The following is an 11,461-nucleotide window of genomic DNA, read 5'->3' as shown; positions in this document are numbered from 1 at the left end:
ACAGTCGTTTTCATTCGTCGAACTAATAATGTCACTAATTTCGGCAGGTTTCATCTTTGTCCCAAGAAAAAGTAATTTTGAATGTCAAAATCCTTCTCTTCATCAAACTAATTAACATCTTTAGAGAAATTGATGATCTGACTCACGAATCTAAAGTTGTGAAAAATACAACTATATCTCCTAATATTAAAACAATTTTAAAAAAAAAAGTCCAAAATATATTATTTGATATCACATGAATTGTTAATAACAAGTTCGGGTTTGGAAGAGCTAGTGTCATACTGTCATCCCTAACATGAAAAATGGAAACAAGCAACATTATTCATAAAATAATGAGAACTGATATGACTCTGAACTGACAATCTCATTCTCACGCAACAAGACCAAGAAAATTTAAGTTGGGAGACCTAAAATTTCTGATGCTCAATTGAACCTTTCATAATTGCAGTTAACATTTGAAGAATAATATTAAGACAAGGAGGAGGACAACCCAAATATATAAATCCCCACCCACCCAAAGAAAAATAATTCATTTGCAAATTAATTAATAAGTACCCTAAGAACACTAGCGAATTATCTCTTCCTTTCATTTTTTTTCTTCCTAAGAAGATCCAATGAGCACCAATATCCCTCCTCTAAATAAAATTTTCTAACTTTCTTGATCTGTTAGGATCTAGAGGCCTAAAATCCTCCAAACGCAAATTGGAGCTTGTACGGATTTCACTCAAGACAGAATCCCCTTTCTCTGATTTTATCATCTCCAAAATGCTTCCAAGAACATCTCCTGCAAGCCCCAAGTCTCGAAGACGACCTGGCTCCTCTCCTCCATCATGTATTAACATCCCAATCTCTCTCAAAGGGATCACATTTTCTGTAACGACTTTGGCAAATATACGACCAAGAAACTCCGGAGCTCTTGGGGCGTCATTTACAGCATCCTCCAAATTAGTCAGAACAGATTCAAACCTGCCCAGATGGAGGAAAGCAGCAGAATGTAAATAAATTTTTAGTGTGCCAATACAACAATGGATATTATTGTTAAATGTCTTTTACCCTTTGATGAGATGGGCTTGACTCAAGACACCATCCCGAGATTTTGTAAGATTGACCAGAAGCTTCGCCAAAACATCCCGTTCCATGTCCTTCCTCTCAAAAGAGTCTGTGACCCATAGGGATACCATCAATGCATGGAAGCTTGGGGAATTCAACTCTTTAATGCACAATTCGACTTCTTTCTCATCTCTGGCACTGAAAATTAAATAACTTCCATCAAGTATTGTTGATAAACAAGTATGGAATCTCTATATTATTATTGACAGCCATATATCACAACTATCCCAACAGCAAAAACTACACGTATGCAGGTAGATACCAAGAAACAAATACACAGATGAATTCAAGTATATTCCTCAGCCCAATAAATCAACACAATCACAGTTCAATTGGATTAGGCAAGCACCTTAAACCTTCTGCGATGTGCCTTGGCTGAGGTGCAAGAGGTACTAACCCCCACATCATTATCTCACAAAGCAGTTTAAATGACAAGAGTCCTATTATACAGCCAAAAGAAAGAGAGTTCTCAAAAACAAGCTGAAAAGGCCTAGCATCATGTTGTTTGGTTGTTGCCTAAGCATTATTAAATACACCCCTTCATGAAACACAGTTTGTGCTGTTCACTCTTGTACATCAAATGTCTTCCTTGAAAGTAATAAATGACCTTCACCTTTTGCCACCAACCTAATTCTTGAACAACTACTATCTATTATTTATTCATTCTTTCTAATTTGAAAGCAACAAATGCTTCAAAAATGACACACTGAAACCCTTGGAGACCACACCACAGATAATATGAATTAAGCACATTGTTAACGAGTCTCATCTAGATCATTTCAAAAAATCCAACAAGATGAGAAATCATTACCACAATAGTATCAGAATAAAACCTTCATCAAGTCACTGAACTATGGCACCACTAATTAAAGGGTGAAAATACTAAACACAAAATAATAGAAAAAAATATATATAGACTATTAACCAGGTTGATTCCCAAAACCTTGGGCATACCTAATAAAATCTAATTCGGCTTGTTCAAATTGGAGTTTTGTTAGAACACTAATTAATTCACCCAAACTATTGGGATAAGTAGTAATTTAATACAGTATCAGAGCAAAGGTCTTAAATCAGACCCTAACTCTATTGTTTAGACCTATTTTAATTAAATATTTCACGTGTTGTGTTTTCATTTGTTAAGGAGTTTAAGCTCACATGTAAGAAAGTGTATTATAAAATATTAATTAAATAATTAAATTTATAATTTTTATCAACTTAAGCTTTAGGGACAATTAATGATTTAACAAGTTTCACCCAATTCCCTCGACCCAAAGACACCGAAAGAAACTAAGGCCATGTTTATTAAAATTTTGTTTTTTGTCTTTTATTTTATGTTCTCAAGAAAAATACATGAACAAACAATTAAAAATACAACAAAAAAAAAGCACAAAAACAGTTTTAACTTTTATGTCATGTCATAACACTTTTTTAAACCAAAAGCATAAAATACCCTCTAATTAATATTTCCTACATCTACATGTTGAAAGTTACTTTCCCTAAAAGCAGGCTAAGAGTTCTCTTATTCTTCTAAAACTAATTAACAAAAAAAAAAAATGCTGGTGACACAAGCAGCAAAGTATGAATTCCACAATACAATTCACAGAAGAAGTAAATTACCCTAAATCATAGACTTCTTAAGGCCCATCTTCTGATTGAGTACTACATCCCATAATTTGTTATGAAGTCGGAAAAAAAAAAACCTCTTAGAATAACTAGTAGTACAAGTCAGAACAATTAGTTATTTCCAAGTCTAAATAATCCAAGGAAATGCACTGTTCCAAAAACAATAAAATGGAAGACCAAAAAATGGGAAGCACACCTACAACTTTTAAGAAAGCTATTAATCTGTTACTCCACACTCCTGAGGTCCAAATGTGACAAGCATGCACCAACACAGTACCAGATAAATAAGCCATAAACACACTCGCCACCACTTTCATCGACAAATGCCTCAAAACAAATAACATGGGCATAATTTAACATTCTAGCCCGTCTTTGTCTAATTCCACTCCAAGAAAAATTGACTATTCAAAGCAAAGAAGCAAAAAGACCCATAGTCTGCTCGATTATTTTATTTGACAACATGCAGCATTAGGGACATCAGTTGCAAAATATAATACGCAGACTACTCTGTACTTAAATCAAGCAATCTAAGATTACGGAAGTTGAAAATCACACATCAAATTTTATTGAAGATTCACTGTTCAGCCTTACTTTCCATTTTAAGCTAATATTCTTTGGATACATCAGTACTAGATAAATGCACAGAGGTTTTAATGTAAGCACCCATACACTAGAATGTAGATGATGCAAAATTTTCTAAACTAAAATGTAAAAATGACAAGAATAACAGGATGATTAATGCATGCACAAAACAAGATGATACCTGTAGAATTCTTTAATTGCTGCCATGGACATTTCCCGAAGGCGCTCTTCAGGCCACGCCTTTTCCAAAGGAACATTTTGAGGACAAGATGTTCCCTGTCCTCGTGCAGGTGATGAAGTTGCAAGAGATCTATCAAAACTTCGATCTGCATTCTTTAAGTCTCTGTTACCCAAAGTCACATTTCGCTCTTGAGGACTTATTTGATCATATGCAGCTGGAGCTGCAAATCTATCCGGAATATACCTTGGGTTGAGATCCTCCCTTGTGCCATAAGTTGTCCTCTCTGATACAGTACCATAACCATTCAAACCAGCTGCCGTTCTTCTGGAGTCTGCAGCCACGGAAGGTATATCAGCCACAGGTGCACTTGACATTGCTGGCGATCCTCTAATTGACATTCCTCTCCCAAGACCACCTTGAGGTCCCAGAGTAATAGAATCATCACCAATAGGTCTTTGCGGCAAGGGGCCAGACGGTCTTTCCTCTGTCCGAACATCCTGAGCACCATAACCACGAGTAGGCAGTCCACGGTAACCACCTGTCTGAGCGTTTGGGGAAGACAACATTGTTGACCCTCTTGGAGCAAACTCCATAGGTACCCTTCTTGCCGATTGGTTTATGCTCGAAGTACGACCCATCCTGCTAACTTGAGCCCGCTCTTGAGCAGCATCTCTGTGCACTTCCTCAATCTTTTTCGGCCCTTCAACTTTCCTCCTCTGCTGCCATTTATTCTTTCTCAAATCAATTGCATCCTTCAACATGAACCTGACCCTAGAAGATAAATTCATGTTATTGGATAATGTCTTCATTCTATCAAAATATGCATCCATATGCTCCTTAGCTTTTTGATGGTCGATCATCTCCCCAATAGTACTCATCAATTTGCACAAAGCTTCAAGATCTTCTTCATCAGGATCCTGCAACTGACCCAGCAATTTCTGTATACATGCATGCATTATTCGCTCAGTCAACATTCTCTTCTTGTACAACTCCCCAATTAATCGAATGTTACCCAACATTCGTCTTCTAGCCTTGACTCTCTTCTCTTCTCTTTCCTCTGCAGACTGTTTGATCTCACCCTCTTCATCAACTTTATTAGCTTCTTCTTGCTCTCTTTCCCCTCTCTCAAATTCCTCCTGGCACTTGTTCAGAAGCACTCTCTTGAAAGTTACCTTTTCATTATCTTCATTGAAATCAGGCAACTCCCCAGCCAGATGACAACAGAAATCAGCATACATCTCACAGAAAGTAGGCTCCATTAAAGCTTTGTCAAAGATCTGTGAGATGACACCATTTAGAGTGGCAGCATTGTCAATGTTAACTGCTTTCACTTGCTCAAAAAGTTTCTCAAAGTTCTGTGGAGTAAGCTTATTTAGAATAGCTTTCAATTGCCTTTGCTTTGACTGTTCCTCATCTGTCACTTTACCCACTTCATATTTCTTCTCAGCTTTGTGCATCACCAGTAATGGAGTATGAGGAGAAGGAATTAAACCCTTTTGAATATTGGTAGCACGCAGCCACCTTTCAGAATCAGGGTTATTTCTAGGCATTCCTCCCTGAGAACCCATGGATGGCCCCAACAGTATTGGATACTGCATGGGTGTCTGTACACGTGGGTTCCTGAGAACACCATAATTGCCTCCTGGTCCAGGTCGAAACCCTACTGCATTACCTCCATAAACAAGATCTGGACGTGGATCCCTCCCCGAACTAAAATTACCAGATACTTTACTCCACCTGTCTTCTTCGACCACGCCACTACCACGACGGTCAATTCGAGATCCCCCACTTGGCCTGTCTACTATTCTCCCAGGACTAGGGTATGAATCACGTTCAACATGATGAGAGATATTGAAATTAGCACTCATCAAGGCCTCTATATCAGATGTAATCTCAAAACCTTTCGGAAGGTCATTATATTGCTCTGCAAATTTCAAGAGGAAATCTCTGGAATATTTTTTGGCTGTAATCACTTCTTCATCTTTGTCATGATTATCCAGTCTTCCAATAACCTGTTGTCCATTATCTGAAACTTCTAATTTTGGTGTAGATACGTCAGCGGCATCTTCCCAATCATCAGGCTCAGCTTTGCTCATCCCACCCTTTTCACTTTCTATAGCATCTACTTCGACAGCATCAGCAGATGCCTGCTTCACATCGGCACTATTAGAAGTGCTCTCAGTACTATCCGTAGACACAACAGTTTCCTTCTTTTCCTCCGGGCCCTTATATGCATTATAAAGATCAGAAGTGGTCCCAGCAGCATCGGCTTTCTGAAGAATTTCTTTTCTCTTCTTCTTTCCTCCTTTAGTACTACTCTTTGCCTTACTAAGATCAAGGCTTGGCTTATCCTTCGAAACTGATGCTGCAAAAGAGACCAAATCACCGCCAAAGTTCTCTGCACCTTCCCCTTCGTGTTTTAAAGTTGCTTCCAGAAGATCAGGAGTCGAAATAGGAGCAGACTGCTGATCTGATATACCAGACATTGTAACAACATCTTTACTGTCTATGCTATCACTCCTTGAAGGAACATCTGAAGTTGAGGTCTTCTCACCAATAGAACTTCCAACATCTGTGAAATCAGTTGTCCCATCCATCTCTGCATGACAGTCCACAAGTTCAGTGATCTCTATCTGTGCAGTCTCTAAAGTTAGGACCTCATCACTTATAGTTATTGCCTTCAGATCCGAATCCTGTCCAGATTGTTTGCCCTCAGTATGTTTAATATGTTCCAAGGATTTTAACGAAATAGGATCCAATGATATCTCACTACTCTTAACATCTTGTTTCAAACCCACTTCAGGCAATCTGCTTTCTCCTTGTTCATCCTTTCCCACAGTTTCATCTAGTAATTCTTCATTTTGCAATGATGATTCATCTAGCTTAGCATGGTGAGCAGTCTCAAAGGTATCAACAATGATTCCAGGACCAGGAATTTCAGATGAGACACTGGTGGAGCCTTCTCCAACACTTTCAACCTTTAATTCAGAAGCATCAGTAGCACCACCAACTGTTAACAGTGATTGCCCGGATAATGAAACACCTTCACTAGTTGTAGGTGTAGCAAGAGCTGGTTTAGCTTCTACAGCTCCAGGAACTCCACTGTTAGAAGATATACTGTGCTCTAGAGCCCGAGAATGCAAATGTGAGGATGAAGTAGATTGGGAGCCAACCTGTAGAAAAGTGTAAATTTTTGCATAAAGATTAAAGAAAAAGGGCTAAACTAAATTGGAAAATAATTAAAAGAAAGGGTAATACAGCACAAAAGTACCTGATGCTGTAATTGGATGTGTCCTTTCTTGCCTGTCTTCTTTTGATGATCTTTCATAGAGTTTGATCTACCAAGGATTTCCCTTCTTCTGCCCTCATTATTAGGCACAACTACTGTAGATTCCTCAGATGGAGAAACTGAAGCAGAGGATAATGGATTGGATACCAGGCCCTCAGAAGAAACAACCGCAGACACTGCTGACTGTTTAGTAACCACCGGCAACAACTTGGACACCAATGATTCAGTGCCGTGTTTAGACTGCTGCAAAGAGCTTTCTGAACAAATCTCCGAATCCCTTTGAGGATGTGTTGAGCTAGCTTCACCAGATGGCCTCACATGTTTAGGAGATTCACCCTTTTCAACACCATGTGAGCTACTTGGCCGCATTGAGTCTGCAACCTTTTCTCCAATAGAACCAGCACTTGGCTTAACTGTAACTGGTATCGTTGTTGATGGAGCAGAGGAGATTATAGTATGTACATCACGGGAATGTTCCAAGTTTGTTAGGTCAGCCACACCATGCATTTGGGTCCCAGTCTTATTAACAGGTAGGGAACTAAGAGCAGGATTCATGAACGTCATGTTTTGGGGACCCTGGCCAACTTGATAATTAAATCTTGGCGCTTGGGAACTGGGTGCCATCTGGCTACTTGTTAAAGGAACCGAACTCTGAGGTGGGTAATATATAGGACTGGCATTGTAAGAATTGGAAGGATAAAAGCTCAGAGAATGAGGAGGTGCATATGATGGAATAGGCTGGGATTGAGGAGCCACATTAGGGTGAGACCGAGGAGCAGATGACCCACCATCAGAATAAGAATCTGCCCGTTTATCAAGCCTCAACTCTTCATGTGTGTCTGGATGAGTAATCTTGACAGTAGTTTTACGCTGACCACCAAATTTTCCTCCCTGCTGAGGGGGGTACTGTGGGGACATGGTGATTCCCATACTGCTCAACTGAGGGGGCAACTGAGGTGGACCCATTTGAGTGGTGAAACTCATGCCCTGGCCTTGATGAATAATTCCTTGAGTCTGCATAGGATGGGGTTGGAGACCTGGAACAAACACAGATGGTTGCACTTGGGACGGATTTCCCATCGCTAAAGGCATATGCATCGGCATTTGAAGCGAAGGGGCGGCTGTCATACCCTGGGATTGAAGCTGTTGGTTGGGGCCACCATATTGCACAGATACCTGTGACTGGTGAAACGGCATTGACATGGACATCCCAGTCATAGGAAGACCAGGAGGCTTCTGTTGTTGGCTCACTGGTGGTGCAGGTGAGACTTGTGCATCCTTTTTGGCTTTGGGCACTGGATATGCCTCCCCAGTATTAGGTTGATTAACAGCACCTGCATCCTTCCTCAGTAACGGCTGCTTGGGAGCAGAAGGAGTTGGCAATGGAGGAGCAGATCTAAAAGAATCATGGCGTGCCTGCAGATCAAAAATCACACAAAGGTTTCTTATATTATTAAAATATAAATGCCAAGCGCCATAAATTTCCAACATCCCAAACTGAGTAGTTGAATTATCCTAACACCATCTGACCAAGCACAAAGGAAACGGTACAAAAAAAATATGCCAAGTTTGAAAAGTACATCATGCAAAGTTCCATAGTACCTGAAACAATAGACGAAAAGGAGGGAGGACAGAGGGTGCTACCATTAAGTGACAGACTTTTAATAAACAAGCAGACCAGAAGACGAGACACAAAAAAAACTAAGTACAGACCTGGTCCCGTTTTTGCTCATCCAAATTTGGGGGCGCTGAGCTAGTTCGAGCAGGAACCTACAAACACGAAAATCACACAACCAATTGAATCTTTAAATAAGGTTAGAAAAATGTATATCGCCATTCTATAGAGAAAAAAAAAATTCACAATTTACATTTAGTGAATGTGAGACCATAAGCATACCTGCATCCCATTCATGAAACCAGGACTTATGGACCCAAACTGAAAGGAGAACGCCTTAGACGCATCTCCAGTGGCTGATCCGTAGAAACCATTAAAAGCATATCATTAGTTATATTATTCTACTACTGCAAGTCAATGTCAAGATAAATAGTCTCCCACATTATAACAAAATTCTTATAATTCATGCATAGTGGAAATATATCCAAAGTTTCTAGTCATACCCTTTATAGGTGTTCTGGGAGCTGCCGAGTCAGAGTTCATGGAGCTAGGTTGAGGAGTTGGAACCTTCGGAACAGTCCGGTTGCTTCTCTGAGGAGCCGGCAACTCAGCTGGCTTGGCAGCTGGGCTTGTAATCGGCATATCAGAGGCTCCTACCACACACCATAAAAACAAACGCCATATAAAAACAAAAAAACAAAACAAAAAAGGAACAAATTACATCCCAATCAAACAGGCAATATCCATCATAAAACTCGCTTCCTTCAATTACAAAAAAAATGGATCAACATTCTCAAACAAAATTCACAAAGCAACAAACCATAACTCTAAAAGACAATTTTTTTCTCTTTTGATTAAACTCTTTTAGAAAAACAATCTTACCATGAAATTGGGGCTGCACATGGGAACCATTCTGTACAGCAGCACTACGTGGCGTCGACACATTACTAGACTCCAACGAAGAGGAATTATTCACAGTGGGCACGCTTGCCCTAGACTGCCCTCCTCCTTGTGCATTATTGTTATTCCTCTTAAAACTGAAACAAGCACACATAAAAAAATAAATTTAAAAAAAAAAAAAAAAAAAAAAAAAAAAAAAAAAAAACCCAAATCACAAACCACCAAAACAAACAAAAAACCAAACCCTAATTCCCCTATCGACCGCAAAACAGCCATCAAAACCCTAACTTCTAACAAACCCTCACAATCCAAAAACATACCAAAAAGATTGGAAATCCGAAACCCCAGGAATCCTTACCCGCGGCTGGAGGATAACCCGTATGACGGAGAAGGGGCGGGCCCGCCGCCCTTAACGTAACCGCCTGAGGAGCCCCGCTGCTGGTTGGAGCTCGTGGATCGCCTATCGGATTTCCGGTACTGTGTCGAATCGTTCTTGTCCGACCTTGATTGATTGTAGGACATATATCCTAGCCCTTAGATTCCCTTGCCTTTGCTTTCTCTTTCCCTTACCAACTTTCTCTGCAGCCAAACAAGATCCAACCACATCAAAACCCGCCACAACAAACCAAACCAAAACACAATCTCCCACAAACACAAACACACACACACACACACACACATACAGAGAGAGAGTGAAGCACCTGCGGAGTGAGAGTGTAGCGAAAGTTAGGGTTTATTGGACGCTCATCAGAGAAGGTGAAAAACGGAAACTGAGAGAAAGAGAAAGAAAGAGAGATAAAAGAGAAAAGAGGGAATTGGAGAGCAATAAGGGAAATTGGGTGAGGGTGATTTGGTAATAAATAAATAAATAAAGAAAACTAAATGGAATTTTGTTTTTACTGCGAGAGAGAGAGAGCTTTGTGGGGGTGTGATGTGGTAACAAACTGACCAGGTTTTTTAGGAGATCGCAGAGCTCTTCTCGCTCTTTTATATGCTTTTTTTTTTTTTTTTACTGCGTCGCCCACCTAATTATGGTACTTCTTGTATTGGAATATTATTCCGAATAAGAGATTGATTGGGAAACTAAATTGTACAATTATGTATTATGTAAATAAATTATGAGTTTGATTAGAGTTCAAATCACACAATTAAACTTGCATTAGAATAGGAAAAGACCCCCTTTTTAGTTCCCCTCTTCTCCATTTTCATCCGAAAAAAAAAAAAGAAAAAAAAAAAAGGTCATTAAATAAAATAAGGTTAATAACTTTTTTGGTGTTAGCCTCGATTTCAAAAAAATATTATATATCCACCGAAGGTTCACTCTCGTGCCATCTAGGGGTGGTTTCAGGCTTTCAGCCACCTCCTATGACTCATTTATGATTGGCTAATCATTTCACGGGTGGCTAAGGGTAGCTCACAGACCACCCTTAAAAGCTGAGAATGGCCTGAGAGAGACCCCAGAGATGGCTAAGATACTCGTAGGCCAAAGGCAGTGGAGGTGCCTCTTTAATGATGTTAATAAGCTATATGGGATATATTGTAAATTTTATAGACGAAAATATCATTTATGTTTCTTGAATTTATACAAGTACCATTACTGATACTTTTTGAAACCAATGCCATCGTTTGATAATGGACTTTACCACAAATACCTCAACAGCATTAAACCTAATAAAATGTGATAAAACCAGAATTATGATTAGGCAAAAGTCAAGGTACAACTCAATAAGAACTATATATCCGTCGAACACATGGACCAATTTCCAAGGATGGCACACTTGGTTATTACCCAACCAAAAGAAATAGCTTTTAAAAAGTTAGGTTTTTCCATCTTGATAAGCAATCAAAGTTGTAAGGCAGTTGGATCCATAAAGTCATTTGGGTTTCTAATACTCGCTAGTATTTAACTGGTTCCTCTTACCTTAAAAGCAACTAGATATGTGAAAAAGATAAAGTTTTATTTTTAATTGAGTTGGAATACTTTATTTTAACTTACTTTATTCAATTCATATATGTCGTTAGGGCATGTGATTATGGCATGTATTTTTAATAAATTAACTGATTTTAAAGGCATATATCAGTTTAATTGACTGAGTTTAAAGAATTTTTTTAACCCAACTTAAAAAAATAATAATAATAATAATAAAATAAAAAATTGTCT

General features: G+C 39.0%; 1 protein-coding gene across 2 annotated transcripts; it reads right to left on the bottom strand.

Annotated features, from left to right (window-relative positions):
* Positions 1-345: 345 nt before the first annotated feature.
* On the bottom strand, positions 346-10,113 carry EIF4G (eukaryotic translation initiation factor 4G). 2 transcript variants are annotated; one of them, XM_059578989.2, is made up of 10 exons: positions 9,984-10,113; positions 9,659-9,879; positions 9,283-9,437; positions 8,904-9,053; positions 8,683-8,756; positions 8,499-8,555; positions 6,768-8,201; positions 3,497-6,669; positions 1,054-1,248; positions 346-966 (listed from the first exon to the last, which is right to left on the bottom strand). In XM_059578989.2, exons 2-10 carry the CDS (start codon positions 9,820-9,822, stop codon positions 636-638), a joined length of 5,733 nt encoding a protein of 1,910 aa, XP_059434972.2. In that variant the 5' UTR covers positions 9,823-9,879; positions 9,984-10,113; the 3' UTR covers positions 346-635. The 2 variants fall into 2 exon arrangements, with proteins under 2 accessions (XP_059434972.2, XP_059434971.2); XM_059578988.2 differs by having other exon boundaries at positions 10,002-10,113.
* Between the last annotated feature and the right edge of the window lie 1,348 nt (positions 10,114-11,461).

The sequence above is a fragment of the Corylus avellana genome, chromosome 2, assembly GCF_965113065.1.
Source record: "Corylus avellana chromosome 2, dhCorAvel1.hap1.2, whole genome shotgun sequence".
NCBI classification, from domain to species: domain Eukaryota; kingdom Viridiplantae; phylum Streptophyta; class Magnoliopsida; order Fagales; family Betulaceae; genus Corylus; species Corylus avellana.
The sequence above is the reverse complement of the archived record's forward strand: the minus strand, read 5'-3'. Positions and strand labels throughout refer to the sequence as shown.

What these genes read in the sequence shown, in the direction of transcription:
- EIF4G (XM_059578989.2), bottom strand. Translation starts at nt 9,822, where the DNA reads ATGTCCTACAATCAATCAAGGTCGGACAAGAACGATTCGACACAGTAC. An exon ending in GGGTTATCCTCCAGCCGCGG is followed by an intron (nt 9,438 to 9,658) that starts GTAAGGATTCCT and finishes TGCTTGTTTCAG; the next exon opens with TTTTAAGAGGAATAACAATA. An exon ending in ACATCCAATTACAGCATCAG is followed by an intron (nt 6,670 to 6,767) that starts GTACTTTTGTGC and finishes ACTTTTCTACAG; the next exon opens with GTTGGCTCCCAATCTACTTC.